At 42.5% G+C, this 17,053-nt stretch overlaps 1 protein-coding gene across 4 annotated transcripts in view; it reads left to right on the top strand.

Moving 5' to 3' along the window:
* Positions 1–17,053, top strand: part of LOC311220814 (ubiquitin-associated protein 1-like) — a 76,325-nt gene that overhangs the window by 24,433 nt on the left and 34,839 nt on the right. For 3 of the 4 annotated variants that reach the window (XM_084304425.1, XM_084304426.1, XM_084304424.1), the window contains one exon: positions 15,966–16,090. The exons of the other annotated variant lie outside the window; for it this stretch is intronic. In XM_084304425.1, coding sequence (XP_084160551.1) covers positions 15,966–16,090 — 125 coding nt within the window. The remainder of the gene's footprint in view (positions 1–15,965; positions 16,091–17,053) is intronic. 4 annotated transcript variants of the gene reach the window in all.

Raw genomic sequence — 17,053 nt, 5'->3', positions numbered from 1 at the left:
CCCCTCCTCTTCTGGGAAGGTGGAGCGAATGAATCAGACATTAAAGAAGCAATTAACTAAACTAGTGTTAGAAACCCAACTTCCTTGGGTAAAATGCTTACTCCTACAGGTTTAAACAGCACCAAGAAAGGATATAGGAATTTCACCATATGAGATGCTGTTCAGATTGCCCTATCTGGGCAGAAGGGATGAGATACCACAATTCAAAATAAGAGAGTTTCCTTAAGAACTGTATTCTGGGGTTGTCCTCTTCTTTGTCATCTCTCAGGACCTGTGCGTTGTTGGCTCAAACCCCACCTTTGGAATTCCCCATTCACCACCATCACTCAGGAAACTGGGTCCTGATTTGGACCTGGAAAGAGTCAACTCCGGCCTGAATGGGAAGGACAATTACTGACCACTGAAACAGCCGTAAGAACTGCGGAAAAAGGTTGGACTCACTATACTCGAGTGAAGGCATCTGTCGACGCTAGTACCTGGGAAGCTGTTCCTACAAAAGACTTGTTGGAAGTTGAAATTGAAGAGAAAAATCTCGTAGTGGACTCTGAGCAGGATAAGAGCTTACAATTGTAAACTAACCTTTTATTTTCACAGATAACTAACTAGTGTGACTTGTGATTGAGAGAAAGGACAGACCTATAGCGAACTGCAGTGCTCCCAAAGGGGGGGGTTGTTATAGTAGTAGTGTACATCTTATTTTTGTATCGATAATTATTTGGAAACCTAAGGTTTAAAAATAATGACAGGGAAAAATTGATTACTAATTTTGTTTTTAGTGATTCTAGGCCTCAGAGAAGGCCTCGATCAATTGGTAACTTGGAAAAGGCATGACCAGATAATAGCAAAAACGGGATACCCCATCAAAATATGGGTGACTGTGACAGAGGGTTATGTACCACAAGCCGTCACGTTTGATGCTTGTGAGGTGTTAGCTTGTGGAGATTTAACTGCCCAATGACAATTGAGCAGAAAGAACAAATAACTGGGAGAGACCCAAGAGCCAGATTGAGAATAGCTGTATGGAAACAATCCTCTATTGCCATCAGAGAAAGGGAAAAACTCAAGGAGAAAACAGGAGAGTAAACAGGAGGCCCTCTGAAATGTGGCAGTTCAAACATTTGAGATTCAAACAGGGTATGGGGATGTGAATGCCTGGATAGAATGGGTCAAATATACTGTCCAGAGTCTCAACCGTAGCTACTGCCATGCTTGTGCCTCGGGATGACCGATTGCCCAGATAGTGCCCTTCCCATGGGGGTGGACCAAAGACTCCCAAGGGATGCGATGTATGATTGCACTGTACCAAGAAAAGACTGCCTGGGGAAATGAGGCCTGTAAGTCTCTCTTTGCTGTTTCTTGCATGATAACAATATCACAGTTCCCCCTGCATTCTCTACAGCTATAGGTAACCATACAGCTTGCCTCTCACGGCAGGGTGTGAGTGCTACCTGGCATCTGGGAGAATTTGCCTTGTGCTACCAAGGACTTGATGGGAAACTGCTCAAGACTAGAGATCCCCAGGGCAGATCTCTGGTGGTACTGTGGAGGGAAGATCTTACAGTCCACCCTACCATCGAATTGGGAAGGCACTTGTGCACTTGTTCAATCAGCTATACCCTTCACCCTGGCATTTGAAAGAGAAACATCACAAATACCCAGAAGAAGTAAAGGAGGCTTAGGAATATCATTTGATGATAGAGTATACATAGATTCTGTTGGGGTACCTAGAGGAGTTGGGGATGAATATAAAGCCAGAAATTAAATTGCTGCAGGGTTTGAGTTACTGTTCTGGTGGGTAACAATCAATAAAAATGTGGATTGGATTAATTATTTCTATTATAATCAGCAGAGATTCATCAATTATACCAAGGATGCGATGAGAGGAATCGCTGAACAACTAGATGCCATCAGCAAAATGGCTTGGGAAAACAGGATAGCATTAGATATGATGCTCGTGGAGAAGGGTGATGTATGCGTGATGCTGGGCAACCGTTGTTGTACTTTTATCCCTAACAATACTGCCCCGGATGGCACAGTAACAAGAGCATTGCAAGGGCTTACCACCCTTGCCAATGAATTAGCAGAAAATTCGGGAGCAGACACTTCCATCACAGGATGGTTGAAATCTTGGTTTGGTAAATGGAAAGGGATGGTAATGTCCATATTTACATCCTTGATTATAGTAGCAGGAGTTTTGACAGCTATTGGCTGTTGCGTTATCCCCTGTGTAAGGGGACTTGTCCAGCGGTTAATTGAAACCACATTATTGAAACAAATGACCATAGATCCACCACCCTACTCAGATAAAATGATATTAGAGGAAATGGAGAGCAAAGAAAGTGAAGAACAGGAAGATATTTACCAAATTACACTTAAAATAAATAAAAATAAAAAGAGTTTTTGCAAAAATCAACAGTTTATAAAAAAAGAAAAGGGGGGAATTGTGGGAATAGAAATGTTGTTTTTGCAGAGTTACACTGTTTAGAAGGAGGGAATGTGGTACTGAGATATGCTTACAGTGATAAGAAAGTTTAGCAGGCGACCTTGTAAAATGCAGACAATCAGACTCCTTAGGACAATTAGGTGAAAATCACGGTGTCAAGTCAAGTCAGATAAGTGAAGAAACATTACCACTTCAAGCAGTAAAAATGTCAAAAGAAATTTGAAATTTAACAGGCCGGCGACTGAAGGCCATGCATTGTTTGTGAAGCATCAGATAGATTGTGAATCTGGATTACCCACTCAGTGGGGAAACAGGGGAGGGTCCTGCCATCAAAAGGTATATAAACTGTGTTTTGGAACTAGTAGATGCGCTCTCTCCTGCTTGTGGGGCGCCCGCCATTGCAATCGCGAATAAATTACTACTTCACTGAGATCCTCGCCTGAGCCTAAGTTATTGGCTACGGAGTGTTTCTCACAAAAGGACAGTAACTAGTAAGGAATAATAATAAATAAATAAATAAACAAACAAATAAAAGGGAATGGGAAATCAAGGAAATGGGTAATATCCAAAACAAAGATGTTTTAAAGAAAGCCTCCTCGGGTGCATATTGGCACATTGGAAGGATATTGTTAGAACTGGGGGCACAGAAAGTAAGAGGACTTTCACTAAGTATTGCAATCAGTGGTGGCCACTATATAAAGTGAATGACCACTTTATAGATCAATCGACTATAACACTATCTTGCAATTAATGTTGTTTCTGAGGAGAGAAGAAAAATAGGATGAAATGTAGTATACTGATATGTTGTTTCAGCATCTTAGAGGGAAAAGGAGTGGAATTACATGCAAGTTGGCCCCTGACTTAGCCTTTGGTGTTGGCATGAGAAAAGTACAGGCTGGAGAAAGATAAAGGAAGGGTTAAAAGAGTTGTTGAAGGTGTTAAAGGTGTGGCATGTAGTATTTAACAGAGCTGTTTGAAGTTGAATGAGCAGGGGAAGAGGATGTAGGAATGTTAATAGTTCTGCCTCAATAGGAGGCTGTGATCTCAAAATCACCGGTGTGAACACTTTGGGGCAGAGGGACCATGATGGGTCCCAGAGAGTTGTCATGGAAACAGAAAAGCAGTTAACTCTTAAAACAACCTGAGTTTATGAGTGAGCTCAGATTGCCAATGGGACCACTCAGGGAACTGTTGACAATTGCATTCCCCTGACCGACCCCAGGCTGAGACTATTGTCACCCCGGAAATAATGAACGGTAAATACCAAAATCTGGTTACATTGAGAATTGAGAATCTGTTCCAACAAAATCCAAAAGAAACCCCTATGGAATTTTTGGACCGACTATGAAATGCAATGGAAAACAAAACAAAACAAACAAACGAAACTGGAGAAAATAGGGGCTAAATTAGAACAAGGAAAATGGACACTGCCAGACAGGCGAGAGATATTGCCAAAAGCTTATGCGAAGCAAATATTGGGACGTTTGCATGCACAAACACATTGGGGTACAAAGGTGTTAAGTGATCATTTACTAAAACAATTTGGTTGCATTGTTTTTTTTTGAAATAGCAAAGCAAATTACATAACTGTTGCTTAACTTGTCAGAAGATAAATAAGAAAGTGTTTCAACAAGCAGCCACGGGAGGGAGAAACAAAACAAAACAGTTTATAGGCCTTTTGAGAAAGTACAAGTTGATTTCACTGAATTGCCCAAAGTAGAGAGGATAAAATATCTATTGGTAATAGTAGATCATTTAACACAATGGGTAGAAGCTTATCCCGTAGCATGAGCTACAGCACAAATGGTGGTAAAAATTCTATTAGAACACCTGATACCTAGATTTGGGATAATCCAGTACATTGATTCTGACCAGGGCACACACTTTACTTCTAAAATAATAAAATTATTATGGCAATCATTAGGTATTCAGTGGGAATACCATACTCCGTGGCACCCACAAAGCTCGGGGAAAGTAGAAAGACTGAATCAAACAATAAAACAACAATTGGCTAAGTTAATGATCAAGACAAAAATGCCCTGGACGAAATGCTTACCATTGGCACTTTTAAACATAAGAACTAAACCACACAGTGAGACTGGATTATCACTGTGAGAAACACTCCGTAGCCAATAACTTAGGCTCAGGCGAGGATCACAGTGAAGTAGTAATTTATTCGCGATTGCAATGGCGGGCGCCCCACAAGCAGGAGAGAGCGCATCTACTAGTTCCAAAACACAGTTTATATACCTTTTGATGGCAGGACCCTCCCCTGTTTCCCCACTGAGTGGGTAATCCAGATTCACAATCTATCTGATGCTTCACAAACAATGCATGGCCTTCAGTCGCCGGCCTGTTAAATTTCAAATTTCTTTTGACATTTTTACTGCTTGAAGTGGTAATGTTTCTTCACTTATCTGACTTGACTTGACACCGTGATTTTCACCTAATTGTCCTAAGGAGTCTGATTGTCTGCATTTTACAAGGTCGCCTGCTAAACTTTCTTATCACTGTAAGCATATCTCAGTACCACATTCCCTCCTTCTAAACAGTGTAACTCTGCAAAAACAACATTTCTATTCCCACAATTCCCCCCTTTTCTTTTTTTATAAACTGTTGATTTTTGCAAAAACTCTTTTTATTTTTATTTATTTTAAGTGTAATTTGGTAAATATCTTCCTGTTCTTCACTTTCTTTGCTCTCCATTTCCTCTAATATCATTTTATCTGAGTAGGGTGGTGGATCTATGGTCATTTGTTTCAATAATGTGGTTTCAATTAACCGCTGGACAAGTCCCCTTACACAGGGGATAACGCAACAGCCAATAGCTGTCAAAACTCCTGCTACTATAATCAAGGATGTAAATATGGACATTACCATCCCTTTCCATTTACCAAACCAAGATTTCAACCATCCTGTGATGGAAGTGTCTGCTCCCGAATATTCTGCTAATTCATTGGCAAGGGTGGTAAGCCCTTGCAATGCTCTTGTTACTGTGCCATCCGGGGCAGTATTGTTAGGGATAAAAGTACAACAACGGTTGCCCAGCATCACGCATACATCACCCTTCTCCACGAGCATCATATCTAATGCTATCCTGTTTTCCCAAGCCATTTTGCTGATGGCATCTAGTTGTTCAGCGATTCCTCTCATCGCATCCTTGGTATAATTGATGAATCTCTGCTGATTATAATAGAAATAATTAATCCAATCCACATTTTTATTGATTGTTACCCACCAGAACAGTAACTCAAACCCTGCAGCAATTTAATTTCTGGCTTTATATTCATCCCCAACTCCTCTAGGTACCCCAACAGAATCTATGTATACTCTATCATCAAATGATATTCCTAAGCCTCCTTTACTTCTTCTGGGTATTTGTGATGTTTCTCTTTCAAATGCCAGGGTGAAGGGTATAGCTGATTGAACAAGTGCACAAGTGCCTCCCCAATTCGATGGTAGGGTGGACTGTAAGATCTTCCCTCCACAGTACCACCAGAGATCTGCCCTGGGGATCTCTAGTCTTGAGCAGTTTCCCATCAAGTCCTTGGTAGCACAAGGCAAATTCTCCCAGATGCCAGGTAGCACTCACACCCTGCCGTGAGAGGCAAGCTGTATGGTTACCTATAGCTGTAGAGAATGCAGGGGGAACTGTGATATTGTTATCATGCAAGGAACAGCAAAGAGAGAGACTTACAGGCCTCATTTCCCCAGGCAGTCTTTTCTTGGTACAGTGCAATCATACATCGCATCCCTTGGGAGTCTTTGGTCCACCCCCATGGGAAGGGCACTATCTGGGCAATCGGTCATCCCGAGGCACAAGCATAGCAGTAGCTACGGTTGAGACTCTGGACAGTATATTTGACCCATTCTATCCAGGCATTCACATCCCCATACCCTGTTTGAATCTCAAATGTTTGAACTGCCACATTTCAGAGGGCCTCCTGTTTACTCTCCTGTTTTCTCCTTGAGTTTCTCCCTTTCTCTGATGGCAATAGAGGATTGTTTCCATACAGCTATTCTCAATCTGGCTCTTGGGTCTCTCCCAGTTATTTGTTCTTTCTGCTCAATTGTCATTGGGCAGTTAAATCTCCACAAGCTAACACCTCACAAGCATCAAACGTGACGGCTTGTGGTACATAACCCTCTGTCACAGTCACCCATATTTTGATGGGGTATCCCGTTTTTGCTATTATCTGGTCATGCCTTTTCCAAGTTACCAATTGATCGAGGCCTTCTCTGAGGCCTAGAATCACTAAAAACAAAATTAGTAATCAATTTTTCCCTGTCATTATTTTTAAACCTTAGGTTTCCAAATAATTATCGATACAAAAATAAGATGTACACTACTACTATAACAACCCCCCCCTTGGGAGCACTGCAGTTCGCTATAGGTCTGTCCTTTCTCTCAATCACAAGTCACACTAGTTAGTTATCTGTGAAAATAAAAGGTTAGTTTACAATTGTAAGCTCTTATCCTGCTCAGAGTCCACTACGAGATTTTTCTCTTCAATTTCAACTTCCAACAAGTCTTTTGTAGGAACAGCTTCCCAGGTACTAGCGTCGACAGATGCCTTCACTCGAGTATAGTGAGTCCAACCTTTTTCCGCAGTTCTTACGGCTGTTTCAGTGGTCAGTAATTGTCCTTCCCATTCAGGCCGGAGTTGACTCTTTCCAGGTCCGAATCAGGACCCAGTTTCCTGGGTGATGGTGGTGAATGGGGAATTCCAAAGGTGGGGTTTGAGCCAACAACCCACAGGTCCTGAGAGATGACAAAGAAGAGGACAACCCCAGAATACAGTTCTTAAGGAAACTCTCTTATTTTGAATTGTGGTATCTCATCCCTTCTGCCCAGATAGGGCAATCTGAACAGCATCTCATATGGTGAAATTCCTATATCCTTTCTTGGTGCTGTTTAAACCTGTAGGAGTAAGCATTTTACCCAAGGAAGTTGGGTTTCTAACACCAGTTTAGTTAATTGCTTCTTTAATGTCTGGTTCATTCGCTCCACCTTCCCAGAAGAGGAGGGGTGCCAGGGGCTGTGAAAATCCCACTCAATCTCTAAGGCCTGCTTTAACCCTTGCAGTAAAGCTTACACCCATCTAGTCACGTGGTCAATTAGGACAAACAAGTAACTCAGTAAAGTTTACTTGTATACTTTGGAAAGGTCAAACCCCCGGCTCCCGTCCCCCTCTAGATGGGTTACAGAAGACCTTTTTATTTACCTTTTGACATATGGTACATCCTCTACATATGTGCTTCCCTAAAGTGTATGTTCCTACACAGACATACTTTCTTAGCACAACATCACACATTGCTTGCACCTCCTAATGACTCTTCTGATGTAAAACAGTTAATATTTGCCTCATTATCACTTTATTCAGCATTTCTCTCCCATCAGGGAATATCCATTTTCCTTCAGACTTCATGGCTCCTGATTCCTTAAAAAAATCTTTATTTTAAAACTTTTTAGTTCTTTCTTAATTTTCAACAATTCCCTGAATCCTCTCTGCATTTATTCTGTTTTCCTTCAGACATTAGATGCCTTAAATACCTGACTTCTCTTTCTCCATATTGTAATTTATTTATTTATTTATTTATTAATACTCCCAAGCCCTGCTTTCCCAGAAAGTTGAATAGCTTGTTAGTAGCTTCCTTCACAACTCTTTTCTCCTGTCCTGACAATAGAAAACGATCCACATATTTGTTAACATTAATACCTCCTTGGGAGGTTGTAATTGCTCCAAAATCTTTTGTTATTTACACTGACCCAAATAGATAGGTGGCCCTGTAAACCCCTGAGGTAAAATTGTCCACCTATATTGTTGCTTCCACCCCCATTTAAGGGTCTTTCCAGTCAGAGGTGAATATACATGTATGTTTGCTCTCAGGGCCAGAGAGCACTCCATTAATAACACTGTTATTCCAGTCTAACAATTTACTATTTGAATGCCCAATTTAATCATCAAATCCCTTCCCAACAAATTAGTCCTTGCCTTGGATACATACAATAATTACCCAGTGATCATTTTTTCCCCTAGTCTCAGCTTGGTATCCCCCCCAAAGTGGCACTGTTATCCCAGCCCCATCACTTTTTAGGGTTTCATTAGTTAATTTAATCCCTGATACTTTACAGGTCAGTAATGACCTAGCTGTTCCCCAGCGTATTGGGTTTGATGGCAAGGTTCGGGGGCTGTGAGTAGGGGGGTGGGAAACTGCAGTGGCAGCCCCCGTGAGAAAAAAAGCCGGAAGCCTCCCCGTGGCAGATAAGGGACAATTTCATCTGGCCCTAAGGGGCCCACTGCTGCCCAGAGCCAAGCCATGAGCAATACAGTCCGTGCCTCTGTGAGAACACATCCACGAAAACAAACAAACAAAGAAACAAACAAAAACCTGCTTCTAACAGCATTTGAGAGAGCGAGAAACCCCCCCGCAGACACCAAAGTCAGTGCAGAAGGAGGGGGAGGAGGCGCTCCAGGCGCTGGAGCCGAAACCCCCCTGCGGCCGCTGGAGAGGCCCCTGGTGGAGCAGGCTGTTCCCCCCTCCCCGATGCTTGGGAAACTGACCAAACACCACAGCAAATATGCAAATATACCATAACTTCGAGACTGTTACTTAGATAATGCCTACATCCTCTTTCCCTGCTCATTCAACTTCAAACAGCTCTGTTAAATACTACATGCCACACCTTTAACACCTTCAGCAACCCTTTTAACACTTCCTTTATCTTTTTCCAGCCTGTACTTTTCTAATACCAGCACCAAAGGCTCAGTCAGGGTCCAACTTAATTCCATACCTTTTCCCTCCAAGATACTGAAACAACATATCAATATAGCATATTTCATCCCATTTTCCTTCTTTCCTCCTTCTTCCACTCCAGATATTCCCATTCGAAGTGGCCAGCCTGGCCACACTTAAAACATCTTATCAAAGCCTGTCTGCTAGGACTCGGGCCACAACACAGGCAGCCTTCTTTGCCTGCCATTCCTTCATCTCTCTTCCTCTCCTTTCCATCCTGGCCCTGACTCCCCCTGAAGATTTTCTTCATCTTTCTCCAACCCTCTGCCTCACTACCCGCTGCACTGTCAATACCATTAGTTTCGATCTTTTTTTTTTTTTTTTTTTTTTTTTTTTCCCTTCTTATCTCCCCTCCAGACACACCCCTCCAGGGCCTCCCGCAGGAGGGTCCCCCAGTGACTGTTCACTACATTCCCCCCACCTTCTGAAGCATTTTCTGCGTATTTTGCCAGGCTTTAATCACACCATGAACGTTCAAGAGCCCTTGGGATACTGGGTCATCAGGTCTCATCCCCAAGTACTTTCTCATTCTGACACTAAGTCTCTCATATAATTTCTGTGTTGCACACTATTATTATTCCAGCCAGGATTGGCAAGTGGGTATTTCTGCCCTGCCAGTATTACCCCTGGTCCTGGAGGATGAGCTCTTTCCCATTCTTGTATAGCAGCTCTCCTCCTGATCATTCCCATTTCTTTCCCTGTAAACAACATACTTATAGACATAATTCCCTCCCCCAAGAGTATAAATCAGGTCGTAGGAACTGGTCTAATTGTTCAGCTAGGCTGTTGGGGTCCTTGAATAAAGACTTCCTCTCCTTCTTAAAAAGTCCTAACCTCTCTGCTGGTAAGGAGGAGGGGGTAGTTCACCTAAGAGGATACACAGTTAGTGTTAGTACTGTTAGTATCAGAGAAGGCAAAATTCTCAACATATCTTCTACCTTGTTCTAATTCTTGCCAGAGCCTAGAGTACGATCCTTCTTTAGGGACAGTGTTAATTACAGTCCCTGTCTCCCTTCCCGGAGTGACTGCTGCTGCCACCAGTTCAATATTAAGATTATAGGGAGCATAACTTGGCTCCTTCTCTGAAAAAGGAATCTTATTGTTTACACATAAATTTAAAGCCTGAATTTTCATCAGACCCGTATTTTGGCCAAAATACTGCTGTTTCCTTAATTGATTCTTTTGTCCAGACTGATACACAATGTTTAACCTTTTTTTTTTTTTTTTTAATTACTTTTCTTTTACAATCCCTCTAATTTTGGGATTATGTTTCCAATTTCTTATCATTTTTCAGGAAGAACTATTAGTAGGCACTCCCCCAGGGATATCTCCCTGTCCCCTGGAACTCATATTTTCCCATTTTTCCTAACCCTCGCCAGTATGTGCTACAGAAATTTCCCTTCTGCAGTGTACCACACACCAACGTACTGAAAAATGGGGGTGTACCGCCAAGCACTTCCCCGTGCCAGCGTTACCGCACACCTATGAGTTTACCAGATTCCCTGGAACTCGTACTTCCCATCTTTCCTAACCCTCGCCAGTATGTGCTACAGAATTTTCCCTTCTGCAGTGTACCACACACCAACCTACTGAAAGATGGGGGTGTACCGCCAAGCACTTCCCCGTGCCAGCGTTACCGCACACCTGAGTTTACCAGATTCCCTGGTGTACTTCCAAGCACTTCCCCGTGCAAGGATTACCGTACACCAGATTCCCCTGGTGTAGTGCCAGCACTTCCCCGTGCAAGGGCTTACCATACACCAGATCACCCGACCCCCAAGGCAATACTTAATATTTCTTACCTTGGTCTGTGCACAGAGTTACCGGATCGATTCTTAAAAACCCGGAGTGCCTACCTTCTTCCTTTCCCCACTACTTCACGGATCCTGCCTCTTTAACCAGTCTCGGGCCCTCTGTCAGCTTTCCGCAGAACCGCCACCGTCGATGCACAGGACCGCTGAAATCAGCGGGGCATGCCTTCCTGCTGCTGCGGCGGTGGGGCTCCCCAGTAGGTGACTGGATCCCGGACGAGCCCCCAAATTGTGAGAAACACTCCGTAGCCAATAACTTAGGCTCAGGCGAGGATCTCAGTGAAGTAGTAATTTATTCGCGATTGCAATGGCGGGCACCCCACAAGCAGGAGAGAGCGCATCTACTAGTTCCAAAACACAGTTTATATACCTTTTGATGGCAGGACCCTCCCCTGTTTCCCCACTGAGTGGGTAATCCAGATTCACAATCTATCTGATGCTTCACAAACAATGCATGGCCTTCAGTCGCCGGCCTGTTAAATTTCAAATTTCTTTTGACATTTTTACTGCTTGAAGTGGTAATGTTTCTTCACTTATCTGACTTGACTTGACACCGTGATTTTCACCTAATTGTCCTAAGGAGTCTGATTGTCTGCATTTTACAAGGTCGCCTGCTAAACTTTCTTATCACTGTAAGCATATCTCAGTACCACATTCCCTCCTTCTAAACAGTGTAACTCTGCAAAAACAACATTTCTATTCCCACACTTTGTTTCAATTTCCACGCAATCCTTTTTACTGCAGGTTTTTACTATCTTTTCCTAATCTCCTTCCCAAATGTCCCAATTCTCTGGGATTAAACTCTTTTTCCCACATACAAACTTCACTATTTCAAATTATTAACGAGCCCCGTTTCAATCATAAATCCACGGAACTTCAGGAAAACAGCTGAAGCACGCAGCCTTCAGTCTTCTAGACAAACATTACCACCTTCTCCACAAAAAATTACATTTCAACAGGACCGAATTTCAAGCCAAATGCCAATTTTTCTCATGCACTTTGTTAGTAAGCCCATACAAAACAAGGAATCACTCCTGTGTATCCGTCAATATGGGGGTTTAAAAGGTATTGAGGCCTAAATAAATTCGCTCCCCCCCCTTCTTACCAAATTCCTAGGGCTCAAGCCCGAACCACCAAAGAAATGAATCTCTCAGTTCTGCTTTGATAATCAGTCAACCCCCTTCTCCCCCCCGCCAGTACTTGGGAAACTGACCAAACACCACAGCAAATATACCAACACTTCTCAACTGTTAGTTACTTAGATAATGTTTCCGCCTTTTTCTTGTCACACTCAAAGCATTTAAGAGCAAAAATAGGATCACAAGATACACCGCCAGGCCCATATATTAGGCACCACCACTCAAAACTTTAATAAAACAACACTTCTTTTCGATCTGTCACGCACTTTGTTCATCTCCGCCCACTCCCCTCGCGGAGAACACGGAACTGTGGATCGGGACTCCGCACTCGTTTTGCAGCGACGCTGCGTCTCACTCACACAGCACAATCACACAATCACACAGAGAGGCCTCTAGCACATCTCATTCATACCACAAGAATATAATTTAGAATGATAACCAACCAAACAAGTATTGTCTCTGACTGTGTTCTTCATGGAGTGACTTATTCCACTTTGTTTCAAACCCTTCCACTTACACAAATACTTTCAACACAAAATACCTGGACATTTAAGAATAAGACATACAATTATTAACACTCCAGTTAGTATCCCTCCAGCAGCTGAAAACATACCGTTTGTCCGCCGCCTCAGGAGATCTTTGTCTGCTCCTGCAGTGAGTGGCTGAGAGTGGAGTCCCCTCCAAGCAAAACGCTCAGGGTGCACCTAGGGGCATCTGCTCTGCAGCCAATCCTGCAGCTGAGCAGAGTGTCTCCTGCCTGGCTCACCAAAATGACTCACAGAAAACTGACTCCACAATCAGTAAGATTGTAAAGTAGGTATGTTTACTCAGTTCTGGGCGGCACATGGGGGTAGTCCTGCCAAAGTCGTGCACGCCTAATGTGACAACTTGCTTTGGTTATATCTAGTAAAGAGTTACATATACATGAAGTTTCCCAACACTCCTATACATATGCATAACCTGTCCCTTTGTGAACAGTCCTCCTTATCTCAGACCCCTTGGTTAAAGTCCAAACCATGAGGTTGTTTTGATCTGGTTCTCGGGGTCCAAGAGGCTCCTGTTATCTGGAGGTCTAAGCGCAGCACAGGCACAGTACATCAGAAATGTAGCACATACTCATTCTTAATCAATTCCTCTCTAATTTCTAATTCCAATGTTTCAGCTGCAGCATACTTGCTCTCTTCCGGATCCACGGGTATTCTACTATTAACATTAATGTTCAAAGCCTGACAGACCCTGTCCACCATGGACCCAAATATCAACCAAAATACATGGGGTCTTAAAGGTTCTTTTGGTGTTTCTATCATATAATACTGGACCATTTTTAATTTACTCTTTCATTTTCTGGAGCCCCTATTGTTCCAATTTCTAATCATTATTCCTAATGGACTTTCTGGTAATTTGCTCCCTTTCTCTGGTCCTTGGTCTTCAATTCTGTCTGACCCATCTAGGAATTTTACTATGGCAATTCCCACAGCCCTTGGTTACCTTAGTAAGAGTGTCTTGCAGGGGGTTTAGGACCTATCACCCATCCACGAATCCTATAGGAATCACTTCCTTCACTGGCCAAGTCCCTCACGGGAGATTGGAACCGCGGTTAGAAGACCTCCACACTGACTTCGGAAGTCTAAGTTACACTCTTACACACAGGCAACCGAATCCCACCCAACCAAACGGTATACTCCTTAAACACTTATGACTCCGTCGTCTTCGTTCGGATCTTTGCGCGCAGAATTACGGGCAAAATACAGTGCTGCAGCCAGCAAGGGAGCTCATAAAAAAATCAAATTATTTGCTTACCTTTATTCAGGTTCAAGATGGCATTAGTCCCGACCTGACTCAAACAGGAGCCACTAAATGGTGGGGTGCCTCTCCTAGATCAAATCAGAATACAGGAACCAAAGCCATCCCGGACGATCCCCCATTTGTAATAAATGGCTCAGTCGTCAAAATAGGACTATAATCAAAGTTTACAATTTATTAAAGGAATAGAGGTAAGCAAACAGCACTGGGTGCGCCGGGAGTCTCTGCTCCACCAAGATGCACACCAGTTATATCAAGCAGCTGTTTTTTATGCTCCTAGGCTGATACATATTCATTACTACTTCTAAAAAAAAACCCAGGGTTATTATAATTAGTTTCCGGAATCCAAACCCTCCTACTGGAGCATGCGTATCAGTCTCCGGTGGTCCCTCTGGGGGTCTCTCGTGCTGACTCCCCAGATATCAGAGACTTCAAGGAAAAACCTACAAATACATTTCCCTTCAAGCTCTCTATTGACACGAATTGCTAAAACATTCCTTTGCAAGATACAAGAACTATATACATTAACCACTCTGTTTTTCTTAGACTTGTGGTTATACAAGGGTATGTAAGACAGAAGGTCACATTCATCATACCATGTTGCCCTAGCACTGTTCCATACTGACACAAATCAGATGAACATATCTCACAGTAGTATGGGTGCCATGTAGGTTGTTCAGCCTGAGGGTGTCAGGGCTAGGGGAAATGCCCTCTGTGTCCCGACAGGGCTCTGGGACCAGCCAATGCAGTTTATAGCATGAGAGGTCAACTGATGACAGCACATAAACATTTGATTCCAAATTAACAGGATATTCCTGTTCTCAAAAGCTGCTTGTCCTCTTGGAGCTTGTGGCTGTGTTATTGTAAATTAGTCAACAGTGAAGGAGCACAAATAGTACTTAAACTGTCATCCAAGTATGAAAATGGGTCAGATAAAAATGGCAAGTCACAGCTCACTTAGCAAGAGGTTAGTCACTAAACATCTCACGTTGTCACTAATGTCTTGTCGGATCTGTAGCATTCAGAGCGAAGTTCCAAATGATAACAACAATTTGAAGTTTTTGTCTAGTAATATACAGTCAAAAACCTTGCCTGTAATTCCAAAAGGTTAGACCAGTTAATCTAGAAACTGGCTACAATTTACGTTATGGGTTTTCTCACACTTCTTCACAGCAGCTTATGGAAAAAACAACAACTTTAGTCTGGCTTCTTGGAGGAGCTTGAGTTGTTGGTGATTCTGCCTAGTGAGCTTGCAGGGTGCTTGAAAAGTTTTTGTCCTAAAACACTATAAATGCTACACGTAAGTGACAGATGTAAAGTACAGATGGAGGACCATGGAATAAGTTTGTGGCCCCTCACTGGAGTGATCACAAATCAGACTGGATCCAGTTAGATTGCCTTGTTTGAAAAGTCAGAATTGCTACACTCAATATTCTTGAGCTATTTCACTGTGTTTTGTTTAAAGCGGATCTCCTGGACCGCTTTGTCCTTGTGACCACTTCTGTCCAAATGTTACTTTTCACTTGTATGTCAAAACTTTTTTTGTTTCTTAGCTGCTCTAGAGCTGGGTCATTTTAAAACTTGCTTTGAATATAACAAAAACTGATGGCTCCTTCTATAGAGGCATAACAGAACGCAACATTCAGGAGAGCTTCAATTTCTGGTTGTGTAGGCAGTGTTGTCATGAGGGAAGCTAAGATGCTGGAATATTAACTTCAAGATCTGCTTAGCAATTGGAATGTTTTAAAATATAGTTATGGACTAGAATATTCTTTTAAAAATAATAAAACTGAAGCAATGAAGTCTAGGCATATTCAGTGTGTTTCTTATCACGCAACTTCCTTTGTATTGAGTCAAATTGTGTGGTTGGGGTAGCAGAGAAAGAGTAGCTGCCACATACAGAAACATGAGATTTAACTGAATGCATCAAATTTGTAAGGTTCTTGATACAATTTCTTCTTGTGATCTTAGGGCCTTTCAGTTATCTCGACGACGTCCCATTTAAGATAGGAGACAAATTTAAAACCTCTTCGAAGGTTGGATTACCCATTGGTTTCTGCCTGCCTGATTCTTCTCAGCTTGTCAGAGAAGCCCAGGTAAGGATGGTTTGTGCACTTCTGCTCTTTCCTCTGTGACCCTAGGTCTTCAACATGTGATGCTGTGAACTATATTTTGTTCAGGTGTTAGTCTTCACCGTGCTATACTGTTATTTCATAGTCTGCTAGAATGTAGAGGAAGATAATATTGTAAGCCATGCAAAAAGTTTGTACTACTTATCACTATAAAAAGTCTGATGGCATTTATTTTAATGTATCTACTCCAAAAAAAACCACAGTGTTCTTGTGTAACAGATAAAGGTTTAAATGCTACCCTGACATTGCTAAACTAAGTTGTATTTTTAAGAGGAAAGATGGTAAGAATTGAAACACCAATGCTATGGCATACCCTCAAACAGGGTTCTACAAGTATGAACATATTCTGTGCTATCTCTGTTTTCCAGCCAAGCTGGGGTTCAAATACAGTACGCCTGGTTGGATTGCAATGCCTCAAATAAAATGATGTGATCATGTAGGCTATGCCTTGCACAGAACTACTTGGCTTTTTTTACAGTTCTGGTGGGAGCTATTCAAAATAGTAAAAGTGCATGGAGGCTAAATTGACCAAAGCCATGTACCTAGTATTTCATGCGTCTAAACATGTGTGTTTGTAAGTATACAGCTATGATAGCTCTGCTCAGATGGCAAAGTGTGGAATGAATAGTGCCCAGCACTTCTGCCAGTGAGTTGTGTTTCAAAATCACCTTGTTGATAAATTGCATGTCCCATCTCTTAGAGCTAAGGGAAGGGAAAACTACTTAGTATAGAGTTGAGATAGGTCTCCAGGTTCTCTCTGGAGCCTGCTATGGGATGGATAGCACAGTGTGAGTCCCAGAAAAGCCCAGCAGAGGCGTAGCAAACCTTCCGACTTGTTGCTCTTCAGAGCTAGGATAGGATGTCTTATTACCCCTTCGGTTATGTGACATCATCCTGGCAAGCAGGCTGTAATTCTTGTGAGTCACA

The sequence above is a fragment of the Netta rufina genome (genome assembly GCF_964035555.1).
Source record: "Netta rufina genome assembly, chromosome: W".
Classification (NCBI taxonomy): domain Eukaryota; kingdom Metazoa; phylum Chordata; class Aves; order Anseriformes; family Anatidae; genus Netta; species Netta rufina.
This window is presented reverse-complemented; position numbering and strand designations above follow the sequence as displayed.